This window comes from Oryctolagus cuniculus, chromosome 6 (genome assembly GCF_051225735.1).
Source record: "Oryctolagus cuniculus isolate XC-2025 breed Fujian yellow rabbit chromosome 6, ASM5122573v1, whole genome shotgun sequence".
Lineage (NCBI taxonomy): Eukaryota > Metazoa > Chordata > Mammalia > Lagomorpha > Leporidae > Oryctolagus > Oryctolagus cuniculus.
Genome location: NC_142872.1, coordinates 6,352,509 through 6,368,257, shown reverse-complemented (window position 1 = coordinate 6,368,257; position 15,749 = coordinate 6,352,509). Strand labels below are relative to the sequence as shown.

General features: G+C 56.3%; 1 protein-coding gene across 7 annotated transcripts in view; it reads right to left on the bottom strand.

The window, feature by feature from the left end:
• The window catches only part of KCNN2 (potassium calcium-activated channel subfamily N member 2), a 319,374-nt gene that overhangs the window by 31,794 nt on the left and 271,831 nt on the right, over positions 1-15,749 (bottom strand). Inside the window, exon 10 of one of the 7 annotated variants that reach the window (XM_089334806.1) lies at positions 14,495-15,122. The exons of the other annotated variants lie outside the window; for them this stretch is intronic. Within the exon in view, the coding sequence (XP_089190932.1) occupies positions 15,083-15,122 (40 nt within the window). The 3' untranslated portion in view covers positions 14,495-15,082. Of the gene's footprint in view, positions 1-14,494; positions 15,123-15,749 lie in introns of those variants that run through there. 7 annotated transcript variants of the gene reach the window in all.

The following is a 15,749-nucleotide window of genomic DNA, read 5'->3' as shown; positions in this document are numbered from 1 at the left end:
TGACCTCACCCATACTGAGGGGCCCGGCTGGTGCCCGCGGTGGGGTCCACAGATGACCACAGGGCAGGAGCCCTGGGCTGACTGCTGCCAAACCACAGAACCAGAACTCCAGAGCGAGTCCCTCCTGAGCTCCCACAGACCCTCCCTTGGCAGGAGTCATTCCCAGGGGGTGGGACAAAGCAGGGCTGTCACTCCCAGGGGGTGGGACAACGCAGGACTGTCACTGCCAGGGGGCGGGACAACGCAGGGCTGTCACTGCCAGGGGGCGGGACAACACAGGGCTGTCACTGCCAGGGGGCGGGACAAAGCAGGGCTTTCACTCCCAGGGGGCGGGACAAAGCAGGGCTGTCACTCCCAGGGGGCGGGACAACGCAGAGCTGTCACTCCCAGGGGCAGGACCACTTGCTGTTCTGCCTGGTGGTGTGCACTTGTGACTGAGCTGGGGCAGCACGTCCAGCAGTGGGTGGAGAGGTGATCTCCTTAGGATGTCGCCATCTCTGTCGCACATGAGGACGACTTGGGAGCGGACGTGCCCGCCGTGTGAGGGCTGCATGTGTGCCGCTACCCCACAAACCCAGCCCGTTTACCTATCGCCAAGGACTCCCGCGGGGTCACTGCTGCACACACATCTCCCATCGAGCACAGCGCGAGGGCCGGCAGACACCAGGCAGCCTCCATATGGTGGCTTAGAAACCAGCACAACGCATGGGTAATGCTGCCGAAGTCACCGGCTCGGCGCCGTGGGGTGCAAGGCGGGAACTCCTTCGGGGCAAGTTTAGAGCAGCCAGGAAGAGCAGCGGCCTTGGCCCCGCTGTGTCCATCCTTGACTCGCTGGACGCACAGGGGAAGCCTCAGGGCCATGGTGCCCCAGCTCTCAGCGCGCAGTGGGCTCACCGCCGGACTCCAGGCCAGCCACGCTGGACCCGTCTGCACCTCCACCTCAGCCCTGAAATCCGGGAGCTGTGGTGTCCTGGAGAGCAGGCAGCTCCAGACCAGGTCCCGGGAGCCACTCCTCCCGGCCCGGCCTCTGCATCTCGATTCCCGCCTGCCCTGAGCTTGCACGCCGAGCCCTGGCAGCACGGCGTTCCACCATGGGGTGCACGCTGCTCTCTAACCCCCCCGACATACACACACAGGCTGCCCCTTCCCCTCACATCTACGTCCCTGGCTGCTGGCCCTTCGTGTCCCGCCCTCATAGCACCTCAGTGCGCGCTCACCCCTGCTCCTCCCCAAGTGGGTAGGGATCCTGCACCATCTGACCCCAGGGCACCTGGCACGTGTGGACGCCTCGTCCTGGGACTGTCCAGCGCAATCAGCACTTGGCGCGAGGAGCTGGGACAACAGGGTTACTAAGTGAGGTCCCGGTTCCCTCTGCCCGATTCCCAGGGATCCCACCTGTCCCTTCCTCCCCCGCCCCTCTCTGCTGCCTCCTCCCCGTTCCCGAGTGGTCTTTTCTATGCCACTTCCTATCCTGACCCTGCGTGGCTTGTCGCGGCTGGAGAAGTCCAACCTCCTCGGCACAACATCCCAGGCCTTTCACTGCTTGGTCCCAGCACGCCTTTCCCAAGAAGCCAGGGCCACACAACCTCTACGCATGCTCCCCTCTCTGTGTTCTACCTCAGCCCCTGCAAGAGGCACTCCTGCTCCCCTGGCCCAGGGCTGCACGCACATCAGGACCCTGTGCAGAATGGGGAGACTGCAGTCTCTAAACCCTGCTAAGTCAACACCCTGCTCCCAGCAGGAGCTGTGTGTACGGTGAGTCACAGGAAGTCGAGATCCCGTGAACCTAATCACAAAGGAACCCCAATTTTGGAAGGGAACTGCTTTACACAGAAACATGAAGGCAGGAACATCAAACGTGGCACAGCTGTGTGGTCTCGTGACCAAGTGGAACGATAAATGCGCGACCCTGAACACCCACGCCTGTGCCGTCACCACACTGGCCCTCTGTGGATGACCTGCGTGAGCCTCAGCTTGAACAGATCAATAAAGCTGGGCAAGTCCAAGGGCAATGTACGTTTTATACTGATTTTGGTTCAGTGAATCTAAGCCTAGCAAACTGATTTAAACTTAGGGTGGAGCCCCTCTCGCAGGGCGCAGGTCACTAGATGTTTTGGCACCTGCCCTCTGTGATCCTTGGGTTTTGTTCTGTTTATTTCTCTTTTCTAAGTTCTTCAGTTTGATTCTGACTCCAGAGGAAGCTGCCCCTGGTGTGACCCCAGGGCGGCGGCACAGCCGGACACAAGTTCTGTGCAGGACGGGCAATGGAGAAGGTGTAACAGGAGCTGGACAGCGCCTCCAGACACACTGGAACAGCCGACGCGGGAGGGAACAGCATGGGCTGGAGCCAAGCACAGGTCCCAGAACAGGAGCCTGCCCCAGCCACAGGGGTGACAGCCGGCAACACGGGCTCTGCAGGAGTGGAGGCGACAGGCCGGTGCCGGCACGTGTCTGCTTTCAGTGGCAGTCAGAGAAGTGACTCATTCAATGACACAAGATACACCCACGAGGTGGGCGGGGAAGACAGCAGCAACCCAGGACCCCAACTCCCCAGCATCCCCGCCAGCTCACAAGGCACAGGGTGTGCGTTTCCCCGCCCAGACTTCCCTCCTGCAGGTGCATCTCCTGCAGAGGCGTGCACCTCACAAGCCGTCACTTGGACCCTCCAGTTCCACTGCTGAAGACCCCAGACCCAGGAGCCTGACCTGACCTCGCCAAGTCACCAGGCTCCCGGCCGGCCAGCAGGGGCGGAACCCGGGCCTCGCCCCCAACGTGCCTCAGGCCCCGCTGCCATCGTGGTGGCACTGGCCGCCCGTGTCCAATTCTTGTGCCTTTGCTGATGATTTCTACTATAAAAAATGCAAAAGCTTCTAAAATCGGCACTCTTCATTAAACTGCTTTCCTGAGAGCCCTGGAGGGCAGAAAAATAATTTTAGTAAAATCCACTTATTCATGGGAAATTAAATATTTCATGCAACGGGTAATTTGGGATCCTTGTGTTCCTGTTCTCTGTTAACTCTTCAATCTACTTTAGGCTCAGGAGGCAACACTTTCCTTACCTAAGCCGCCCCAGGCAGTGGCTGTGGAAGCTCAGGTTCCCCCTGCGTGAGAACCAGGGACCCCCGTGACCGGGACCCACGTGGCAGGGCCCACGCCCACGTGGATGCGGCTGAAACCAGCGGTCGCCGCAGCATCGAAGGCCTCGGTGCTCAGCACAGATGCACCGGCCACCCCCTGTGGAGCAGGACGATGGACGGGGGAGCCTCCTCGGCCGCCGGCACGCCGCTCCCAAGCTGCGCACGCGCTTCCTGTGCACACACACGAGTTCAGGTTTCTGTGCCACCAACACAAACCGATCTTTTATCCCCAGTTCTCCGCGACGTCTCCGAGGCCACGCCGCATGAGCCGGGCCCTGTCGCCTCACACTGGTGGCGTCACGGCAGAGCAGCTCTGTCCCTCTCCTGGGCACGTGTCCACATGTGGCAGTGACCACGGCTCTCGGCCGTGCCTGGAGACCGCCTGGGTTTTTGTCATCTGCCGTTAACAAGCACAAACAGCCTGTGGCAGGGCTCGGTCCAGACAGCGGGAGCCACGGTGACTTAAGAGGGAGGGCAGGGGACACAGCGTCCCAGTGCAGGCACGCGGGGGACACCGAGGCCCACACAGATGCGGGATTTGCTGGGGCTGGGTCCACGCAGGAAATCCCCCATCAAGCTCCTGGCTTCCGCCCAGCCCAGCCCCAGCCGTTGCTGTCATCTCGGGAGTAAACCAGTGGCCGGAAGACCTCCCTCTCTCCCCATTTCTCTCTTTAACTCTCAAATAAATACGTAAATATTTTTTAAAAAGAAATGACTCCTTTTTTCTAATGACGAGCACTGTCCATCCATGCACTCCTCATGTGTCCAGCAGTGTGCAGGGTGCCCCGTAGAAGCAGATCTCGACTGTGGTTTCCAGGGGGGCCCCTCTTCCACTGCGCTGCCAACCCCTGCAGTCAGGTGGTCCCTTAGGGCTGCCGTCCTCATGCCAGCAGCTGCTTTCCCTGCTCAGCTTGCAGCTACCTGAGAAATGGATTCCGACCTGCACTAAAATACGACCCGGTGCAAGGCAGACCCATCTCCTCCATGAACACAGCAGGTCTGCCTCACACCTGTGTTTCTGGCTCGTCCCCGATTGCCTTGATGCTGAGGGACAGACTACTGGACAGGGGCTCACTGCAGCCGTGCGGGGCGACCCCCCGTCAAGTGGCCTGGCTCAGTTCTTTGGTTACATCCGTGACCCTGGAGAGAGGGGCGCCCCACACACTGCCCTCTGCCAGCTGGCCCGGGGAAGAACACACAGCATGACGGGACCACAGGAAAGTCCTAGTGCTGTCTCAGAAAGAGACAGCCGAACTGATGGACAGCACAGGAGCGGATGTCAGGTTCCCAGAGTGGCCGCTGCTGGGGACGTGGGGGCTGGCTACGGCTGAAACCCAGTTTATGCAGGGGCTGGACCTCTGCCGTCTGCAGTGTTGAGAACACGGACGACGCCCGGACACGGACGCTGACCGATGTGCGGATCTGTGGCTTTCACAGCACCACGTTTGCTCGATCGCTGAAAAAGCTCACGTGTGCCACGGACGCTGTGTGCTCACTGCCTCCTGGCTGTGCCCACCGCCTCCTGGCTGCAGGGTGCAGCGCTAGGTCGCGAGGCCGTGCTACTCCAGTTGTCGTGACCTGGCCCTACGATCACTGCTGCGTGACCGACCGGGGAAACTGGGCTGTCCTCGACTCTCACCGCAGTAACGGTGCCCGTTTCTCTGGCTAATTTCCTGACTGCCCTGGACGTTGAGGTTACATAGCTAAGCACCAACGAGCCGAGGATATTATCTTTCTGGTGAATCCCATCACTGCATTGTATCACGATCCTGTCTGTTCCCACTGGAGTTCTCTCTTTAAATACCGTCTCGTCCGACAGGAACGTAGGGACGGCAGCCTTCTTTTGGTAGGCGGTCGCCTGTTGCATCTTTCCCCACCCTTTAGCCTTCGGCCGGCCCATGTGTTTATGTTTTAGAGAATCTGTCATCCACGGGGCACAGGAAGAACTTCAGGGAGCATCAGTACCAGGTGTCGCGACGGCGGTATCTGTGGGTCCCTTTCCAAGCGCCCTGTCTGGGGGATGCTCCCTCCACACCACACATTGTCCCAGGCTCTACCAGCTCAAATGTTACAAAGCTCAGCTCTCAGGCCAGTGCAGCAGCTCAATAGGCTAATCCTCCACCTGCAGCGCTGGCATCACAGGTTCTAGTCCTGTTCAGGGTGCTGGATTCTATCCCGCTTGTTCCTCTTCCAGGCCAGCTCTCTCCTGTGGCCCGGGAAGGCAGTGGAGGATGGACCAAGTGCTTGGGCCCTGCACCCGCATGGGAGACCAGGAGAAGCACCTGGCTCCTGGCTTCAGATTGGCACAGCACATCGGCTGTAACACGCCGGCTGTAGCGGCCACTTGGGGGGTGAACCAATGGAAAAAGGAAAACCTTTCTCTCTGTCTCCCTAACTCTGCCTGTCAAAAACAAAACAAAAGCTCAGCTCAGCTCTCACTATTTTACTGGTTGTCTTCATTACTTCAGTAGCACACACCTGGCTGCAGGCTCACGACTCCCTCTCCTTGCCCTGACCGTGCATGGTCCTGGGCCTCAAACCCAGCCACGCCGCACCTGCTGTGAGCCCAGCACCCACCCTGCCAAGCACCCCTCACACAGCCACTCCTCCAGGTCAGCTGTGCTTCCACCCCCAAGGCGCGTGAGCCTGTCCCATTCCCTCTGGGACCACCCCCATCTTTCCGTTCCGAAGGACACCCTCAGAAGACTCCTCTCCGGTACTTTGCATTTCTCCCGTCTTCACCACACATCCTTCAGTCGGAGCAGAGGGTCACCTGGCTCCTGCGCTGCGTTCCTCAAGCGGGAGACAGGGCCTCAGTCCCTCAGCCCAGGGCCAAGGAGGTGGGGCACGGGCGCCCAGGTTACAGCTCCCAGAGACCTGCGGGGCAGCGGGGTGCAGAGCCACCCCTGGAGAGCGAGCTGCAGAGACCCGGAGCACACACCACAGGCCCACAGAAGCCGTGTCCAGTGTGTGTGTGTCACACACCACGGGCAGTCACACGGCTGCACAACCTGTGTTCAGCATATATGTGTATGTGTGTGTGTGTGTGTGTCACACACCATGGGCAGTCACACGGCTGCACAACCTGTGTTCAGTGTGTATGTGTATGTGTGTGTGTGTGTGTGGTGTGTCACACACCACGGGCAGTCACATGGCTGCACAGCCGTGTTCTTTGTGTGTGTGTGTGTCACATACCACGGGCAGTCACACGGCTGCACAGCCTGTGTTCAGCATATATGTGTGTGTGTGTGTGTGTGCATGTGTCACACACCACGGGCAGTCACACGGCTGCACAGCCTGTGTTCAGCGTATATGTGTATATGTGTGTGTGTGTCTCACACACCATGGGCAGTCACACGGCTGCACAACCTGTGTTTGGTGTATGTGTGTGTGTGTATGTGTGTGTCACACACCACGGGCAGTCACATGGCTGCACAACCTGTGTTCAGTGTATATGTGTGTGTGTGTGGTATGTCACACACCACGGGCAGTCACACGGCTGCACAGCCTGTGTTCAGTGTGTGTGTGTGCGTGTGTGTGTGTGTGTCACACACCACGGGCAGTCACATGGCTGCACAGCCATGTTCAGTGTGTGTGTGTGTGTGTGTGTGTGAGTGCTGCTACATCGTGTTCTAATGGAAATCCTAGTCCATACTCGGAGCTTATATTCTAAAGAAAGGAAACGAAAGCAAACCCGTCCTGGGGGGAGCAGAGGGGAAGCCTCCGGGAGGAGCGGCCGCGGGCCGGCTGCCCTGCTGCTGTTGCCCGCTGGCCTGCTCTGCGCCGCAGGTGGAGACGCCTCCCTCGCTCTGCCGTCGGCGGCCGTGCGCTTCCGTCGCCCAGCTCCTCGGTGCTTCGTGCAAGGTCATCAGGGCACGGGGCCGGCCACACTGCTGAACGGGGCGTCTCGATTTCTTCACTCACTCCGTTTTCCTTGAATTTGATGTGAAGACATACACTGTAGCGTCTCAGGTTTACATTCAAGGTGTGTTGTAATTACACGCTTGACATGAGCGTGGTCCGCACGGCCAGTGCCGCCGGGGAAAGCCGTTGAGGGTGTCCTCTCAAGACCCCCACGGCGGCGCCGGGGTCCCTGGCCACATTCACTTCTGCAGAGGCCGAGGTGGCAGCGAGAAGCTCTTGTCTCCACGGCGGGGGCTGCCAGTCTGCAGACAAGGGCGCAGCCAGGGCTTGAAATCCGGCACCAGGCAGCACCTGTTTCTGCCCCCGTGCTAAGGCCGGATGGCAGGTGGGTGTGGGGACAACACGCCAGGGTGACATGAGGAGGCACAGGGCCCGTGTTTGTTGTTGCCGTTGCTGGCACAGCCAGGCCAGCCCGAGGGCAGCTCCGGCCAACCTGCTGGACGGAGATGGTCTTTCTCAGGAGAGAAGTGCCAGGAGGGAGCCGAGCTGCTAAGCCCTTCGCTACCCGGCCCCAGCACAACAAAGGACGCGCAGAGGTGCTTTCTCCACGTCTGCCACGTCCCATCTCTGGAATTCTACACTTTCTCCCATCGTAATCCTTTCAAATGCCACCGACCCGGCCAAAACGCCAGCCAGCCAGCCAGCCCCGGGGAATGCTGGGAGCTCGTGCCCAGGGTGAGGCGTTCAGACTTGGCCTCCCAAGCGCCTGTGGGTGTGAGACCCTCAGCTGGGAGCTGCTGCTGCTAGTGTGGCCGGCAGGCTCCAGCCCAAACCCAGGGGGCGGTTTCACTGCAGTGGTCGCGCCCCCACCCGGGCACAGCACTGCGGTGGGTGGGGGGCGGGCGGACAGCACCAGCCTGGTTCCCCCCCAGGAGTCACCAGCTGTGCGGCTGCTCCACAAAGACCAGGAAGGAGGAGGAGGTGACAGGAAAGTCGGGCTTGTGGAAGAGGTCACAGAACCCAGCAGGAGAGCAGTCTGCCAGGTGATGTCTACGCGACTGTGGCTCCTGAGCCTGCGCCCCAGGAAGCACAGATGGTGGGCGCGCAGGCAGGCAGACAGACAGACAGAATCTCTGGCTGCTTCTGGATTTGGCACTGTCAGCGAGGTGAGCAGACACGGGGCAGCCACCACAGACTGGCCTCCAGCCGGGCTTCAGCCGAAACGCCATGCAGCCAGGCCCCAAAGCTGGAAGGGAGTCCTTTAGGTTAGATTTTTTTAGAGAAAGAAGAAATATAGTAAGAGAAAAAGAAACAGTGGTAAGAGAGACAAAGTTTAGTTGAGCCACTACTGCCGAACCCAGAACAAGTCTGCTTGGGCTGTCCTGGCCCCGGGCCCAGATGGGCCAGCCGGGGCACCCACGCCTGCATGCTTGACCCCTCCTACTTCAGTCGGCTTCTGTCTCCGTCTCTGCTCTGAAAGATTAGCTACTTGTTTCTTTTTTAAAGATTTATTTATTTGAAAGTCAGAGTTATACAAAGAGAGAAGGAAAGCAGAGAGAGAGAGAGAGAGGTCTTCCATCCGCTGGTTCACTCCCCTATTGGCCCCAACAGCAGGAGCTGTGCCAGGAGCCGGGAGCTTCTTCTGGGTCTCCCATATGGGTGCAGGGGCCCGAGGACTTGGGCCATCCTCTACTGCTTTCCCAGGCCATAGCAGAGAGCCAGATCGGAAGTGGAGCAGCTGGGACTCAAACTGGTGCCCGTATGGGAAGCCGGCACTGCAGGTGGCGCCTTTACCCACTACGCCACAGCACCAGCCCCAAGGCCAGCTACTTTTGCAGGCATAAGCGGAGCACTGCCGGCCTGTAGCTCACGCGCCCCTCTCCCTCCTGCGAGGCAGTATTTACTGTAATTTCAATACAGGACTCCTACACTCACTCACACCTCGGCTCCCTCCCTCTCTCCACACCGCGCTCTCTCCCCATCTTTCTCTAGCAGAGGCTAGAAGGGTGCTTCCCAAAGTGTGTGGAAAATGTGTATTATGGGAGAAACCATGCGTGGATGTCCATTTTTTTTGCCCTAAAATAAACTTTTCTATCATTTCTCTACAAACTGTTGGGGTACTGTAGTGTTTTCCATTCCTGATCTTCTCCCTACAGGGGAGAAGTCCATTTCACTGCTTGTACCAGACTTCCTGCGCTGGAAATTGCTCACGGATTCTCTGCACCTCCACGTGTATGATGTTCGTGCCAGGTTCTCTCCCGGAGAGCTTTCCTGGGCCTGCTTCTTGGTGCAACACAAGTGCGGTGAACACACGCCCATTGGCTAGGCAATACAGAAGTCAACAGGCAATCAACAAAATCCTCAACAGGTGCTGTCTAATGTAGCAGCCACTAGCTCAAAGTGCCCACATACGTCAATTAAAATGAAATACACTGAAAAGACTCATTCTCAGTACCCGACGGTGACTGTGGCTACGGCTGCACAAACCCCGCCACCATGCGGGAGGCTGTGCCGGGCAGCTCCCTGTGTAAGCACCCACAGGCTTTGGGGAAACCGTGCATAGCTGGGCTTTCTTCCCCTTCCTACTTACAGGCCCTCACAGTTGCCTTCCTTGAACCAAAGTGAGAATTGGACAGGTGCGCGGTTCAGTAAATTTCCATACGAGATACAGTACGAAAGATGGGGAGACCAAGTAGCACAGAACAGAGCGCAAGCTGGCCTCGGGCACGCAGGTCCAGGCAGGATCTCAGAATGCGTGGCCACCTCACAGCTGGGGCTTCTGACGCCGGCCAGCTGGCCTGGGCGGGGCTGACTCCAAGGCCTCGCCCCCTTGAACACATCGCCTCCATGCATGGCTCAGTCTGTCCCCCCGGGGAAGTGGTCCCACAACGGGTGCGAAGAGAAGCACTGACCTGCCCATCGTCACACGTGCACACACTGACATCCACAGGTGTCTGGCAGCCATGCCAGGGATGCACAAGGATAAAAATCACTCCGAGGCCCACTACACTCAGTCTGCAATGTCCACACCCTAATAGGCGGAAAGTGCTCCAGCCGCTGTGACGCCAGTCCCCAAGGGTGGCACCGTGCTTCCAGGGACAGGTAAGTGGCAGGTGTCACTTCGATGTGGGACAGGGAGGCAGCCAGATTGGTGTGTTGAGCTGCAAGGACCTGTAAGCCACCACCTCCCCATCACCCCTTATAATCCCACCTTCCCACCTGTCAATCAAACTGTCCCCTTTCCCAGGATGCATCTGCTTCATCTGGGAACCAAGGGGACAGGAAATGTGGCTTTCTGCACAAAGTGTCAGGGTGCCAAAGGCAGCAGAGAGAGCAGGCACCCACCCGGCTCACGCCAGGACCGGCTGCTGGGGTCCGTGTCAGACCGAGAGTCAACTCCTCAGGGACCGGACACCGGGCAGCACCCGTAACAGGAAGAGCAGCCAGAGACCGGAAGCCGTAAGAAGGAAGCAGAGAGGGGGAAGCCTGGATCAGGAGCAGAGAGGCCTCTGCTGAGCTCACAGGCGGCCGACCGGCGGCGGCAGAACTCCGGCACTCCGAGACACGGCGACAGGAGCCTCCGAAATCAGGACCCTGAGGACGGGGGGCGACCACGAGTGACACGGCACACATGCCACGGCTATGTCAGGAGAGACAGGAACAGAAGAAACACGCGATGAATAAGGAACAAACTCCCCCAGAACTGCTGTGAGAAACCTAACCACAGAGAGCACCGTCGGCATAAATGGCGAACAGTCAGCGGCCAGTGCTGTGGCGCGGCGGGTTAAACCGCTGCCTGCTGCGCCAGCACTCCATACGGGCACTGGTTCGAGTCCTGGCTGCTCCACTTCCAATCCGGCTCCCTGGGAAAAGCAGCGAAAGACAACACAAGTGCTTGGGCCCCTGCACCCTCGTGGGAGACCCAGAAGAGGCTCCTGGCTCATGGGTTTGGCCTGGCCCAGCCCATTTGGGGACGGAACAAGTGGATAGATTTCTCTGTCTCTGCCTCTCTCTCCTTCTCTATAAAACTTACTCTGTGTTTCAAATAAATAAAATCTTCTTTAAAAAATCTATTTTTAAGATACTTGCACTACCCAGAGAAGCAGTATACTGCTATTTGAAACTGGACTTGGGTTGGTTACAAATGTCTATTTCAAATTCTAGGGCAGCCACTGAACAAAAAGTAGAAGTGATACGCTAAAAAGGAAGGAAAATGAAATTACACCGAAGCCTCATTTAAAATCACTAAAGGCAGAAAAGACATGGCAGGAAAACAGAAAAAACCACACATGAGAAATCAGAACAAAAACAGCATGTATGAATCCAACAGTGTGAATGACCAGTTTAAACACCAATGCTCTAACCTCACCCGGGAAGGACAGGTTGTGGGGCCTGGCTGTGGCACAGGGGCCACGCTGCTGCTAGGCACACGGGCAGCCCACACCGAGTGCCAGCTGCGGTACAGGCTGCTCCCCCGCTGCCCCAACCTCCAGCTAATGCACCGGAGAAGGCAGCAGCTGATGGCCAGGGTGCCGGGCCCCTGCCGCCTATGTCGGAGACAGGATGGTGCTTCCGGCTCAGGGCTTTGGCCTGGCCCAGCCCTGGCTGCTGCGGCCATTTGAGCAGTGAATTTGCAGACAGAAAATCTCTCTCCCACTCTTTCTCTCCCTCTTTTTCTGTTGCTACGCTTTTTAAATAAATAAACAGATATCTTCCAACAAAGGTTGTCAAGTAAGTAAAAAGCAAGACCATGGCGTGTGACCCACAGAAGCCTCCTTTACAAGGAAAAATCTGTACAGATTAAAAGTAGGAGGATGCAGAAAGCTGTACCATGGCAGCTCCACTCAACAGAGCTGGAGGGCTCACTGCTTCCAGACGGAGCAGACTCGGAGCAGAGACAATGACCAGGGTGTGAGTAAGGGCGTATGCAGCGGGCAAGGGCCCCAGCCCCAGAGGCCACAGAATCCTTCCTGTGGACGGGCCTACCAGTGGACCTCGCACCATCACAGGTGCAGCAAAACCCGAGGCAGTGGCAAGGAGAGGACAAACGGCCCCTCTGTTAGTAACAGGCAGGCCGAGCAGGTGGACGCCCAGGAAGCACAGGCTGGCCGGAGCAGCACGCCCACCAGCAGGACCTAATCGCATTGAGAGTGCTTTATGCAACAACAGGACGTCCACCAGGGCAGAGCGTGCTGAGCGCCACCGAACACAAGGGCAGCTGGAAACCCCAAATCCCTCCACGAGGGGATTAAGTGATGGGCTCCATCACAGCACACATCCTGGATGAGGTCCTAAGAGATATTACAAAATACTCAGAACTAAATGGAAACACGACTTACCCGAAATCTGTGAAATACAGTGAGAGCCAGGCTTAGGGGAAACTGTCAGCAATAACGGCATTAGGTTAGAAAATGCAAAAGCTCTCAAGTCAACCATCTAAGCTCTCATGTTAGGAAGCTGTGTGTGTGTGTGTGTGTGTGTGTGTGTGAGAGAGAGAGAGAGAGATTAAATCTAAAGCAAGCAGGAGGAAAGAAACAACAATTTTAAAAATTTGAGTAGAAATCAGTGAGATGGAAGACAGAAAATCAACAAAATCAAAAGCTGCTGTTTTGAAAACATCACTACAACTGATAAACCCAATGCCAGACAAGAGAAGGGAAAAACAGAAAAGACCAAAAATTACAAACATCAGCAATGAGAGGAACCCTCACTGCTGATTTCACAGACACTGAGGGCATGAGAGGTGGAGCTGCCCACAACACTAAGGGCCAATTCCTTGGTAGGATCTCAATCTTTAGCAGAAACAAAAACAAGTAATGTGAATAGCCGCATCTCTATAAGGGAATCAGTAAATAACTAACGGCCCTCGCAAACAGGAGGCACCAGGCTCCAGCAGGCTCAGGAGTCAGTTTCTCAATCACTTAAGGCAGTTCCCTCCAGTGCCTTCCAGAGACAGAAGCAAAAGGGATAATCCCTGACTCATTCTATGAGGTCCGGCGCACCCTAAAATAACATCAAAATTGTTACAGGAGAGTGGAACTACAGGAATGTAGACATGAAAATCCTCAGAAAATGAACCTGACGATGTATAGAAAGAATTCCACTTCACAAGTAAATGGGATTTACTCTCAGTTTATAAGACTGTGCAACACTTGCACATAATGTAATCTAACACATCAATGGGCTGAAAAAGAAAAACCACATGATCATTCCAGTAGCTACAGGAAAGGCACCTGACTCAACCCAACACGCTCATTCCTCCCTGAAACACCAGGCAAACACGCAATCCACTCCGTGTGGCAACAGCCAAAGGACAGACAGATCCGTGTGACAGAACAGAGACGGGGGAGCAGAGCCAGGTCAACAGAGGAGAAAGGGCTGCCGTCCACGCGAACGGCGCGAGCAACCAGACATCCGCTCCCACAGACTGAGTCCAGGAGCGCATCCTACACCTGCACAGAAACAACTGGAACTGGGCCGCAGCTCTGAACGCGAAACCTGAGACTATACAACTCTCGAAAGCACCGCTGGGGAGACCGAGGCGACCTTGACGGTGGCAAGGACTTTCCAGATACAACGTCAAAGGTGCAAAAGGTGACTTGGACTACAGTGAAATTAAGCATAACTATTTTGTCAAAGGCATTGTAGAGAGAAGGAAAACACAAGCAACAAACCTGGGGAACTATTTGAAAAACTTACCTGACAACATACAAATAACTCTTAGAACTCATCAGCTGAACACAGACAGCTCCCCATAAAAGACAGATACAGAGAAGGAGGCCGGTGCTGTGCCAGGCCGGCATCCCATATGGGCACTGGTTCAAGTCCTGGCTGCTCCACTTCTGATCCAGCTCTCTGCTATGGCCTGGGAAAGCAGTAGAAGATGGCCCAAGTGCTTGGCCCCTGCACCTGTGTGGGAGACCTGGATTCGAAGCTCCTGGCTCCTGACTTTGGATAGGTGTAGCTCCAGCTGTTGCGTCCATCTGGGGAGTGAACCAGCAGATGGAAGACCTCTCTCTCTCTCTCTCTCTCTGCCTCTCTTTCTCTCTCTGTGTAACTCTATCAAACAAAGAAACCAATCCTTTTTTTAAAATAAAAATATGCAGAAAGCAAATGGTCACATGTAAAGATGTGCAGCATCCTATGTCATTAAGGAACCACAGACTAATGAAACAATGAGACGCCACTGCATACCTCCCAGGATGGCCAGAAACCAGACCCCTGCCACAGCCAAGTGCTGGTGAGCACGCGGAGTGAGGAATTCCTATTCATTTGTGGTGGGAACGCAGAGTGGCACAGCCACTGGACCTGCAAAACTGACCACACCCTTCCAACCCTCAGTCACCTTCCTCAGCATTTACCCGAGCGAGTTGAAAACATGTCACACAAAGCCTATAGGAGAAACATTTAAGCATCTTTATTTGGAATTTTTTCAACTTGCCATCGAGACATCTTTTGTGCCTGAATGGAGAAACTGGTGCCCCCCCTCCCCCCACCGATGCTGGAATGCTATTTGTCACCAAAAACAAATGAGCTGCAAAGCCAGAGAAAGATGCAAAAGAACCCTAAACATGCTTTTATTTTACTTATTTCAGAGAGATTTGCCATCCACTGGTTCTCTCCCCAGATGCCGTAACAGCCAGGGTTGGGCCAGGCCGAAGCCAGGAGCCAAAAACTCAATCCTTTTCTCCCACATGCGCAGCAGGGACCCAAGTAGTTGAACCTCACTTGCTGCACCGGGGTGTGCATTAACAAGAAGCCGGAGCGGGAGGAGGAGCCGGACCCTGAACCAGGCACTGTGATGCGGCATGAGGGCAACTCAAGCAGCGTCCCAACCACAGCACCAGAATCCACCCCTTTAAACGCGTCTTTCTAAGTGGAGAAAGCCCATCTGAAAAGGCTATACAATCCCAACCATAGAACATTCCAGAATAACCAAATTACAGAGCCAATGGAACAACTCCTGGCTGCCCGGGGCTTGGGGCAGGAGGGAGGAGCAGGCAGATCGCACTGGAGTTTTAGGGAAGGCAAGCCACTCCGTAGGATGCTGGGATGGTCGCTAGGAGACGGCTTCGATGAGCTCATGGAAACGGCCCAGGGTCTTCTGATTCCACTGTAATGCTGTCAAGACGCAGAGAACGCACAACACCGAGAGCGGGTCCGAGTGTAACCGAGGCCGACCGCGATGCCACTTGAAACAGCACCGATGCCGCGGCTTCCCGTGCTTCCGAGACAGACGTGGCCCACAGCACAGGAGCCATGGGGCTTGGGGAGAGTGGGGGCGGATGTGAAGAGGAATTCAGTGCTGTAACGCCACGGCAGGGTCATCGAGATGCTGTGAGCTCAGCTCTGCAACTGAGATGCCAAAAGCCCACATACAAAGCAGGACACCGGCCGGCGACACCTCTGAGGGCACGGACACAAGGGCACGTCCCAGGGCGCCTGGACGGCAGAGCTGGGGGCACCTGGGCGGCCATGGTGTGGGGCAGCGCAGGCCGGACTGTGAGTGTTCTGAGTGCGTTCTTGCAATGTGAGAAACCAACAAACACATTCTTGAAAAAATTTCAGAAAGGCCGTAGTGTTAGCACTAATTCTATCTGGGTGAAATTATTTTATAAACATTTTACCTGTGTCTCAGGACTAATAATGAATGTGTAGTATTTTATATACAGAAAATTAAGTTAGCTGCAACGCTGTTTTTCAACAGTGTCTGGCATTTTCTAGGTACGAGGAGAATCAGCCGTAGGG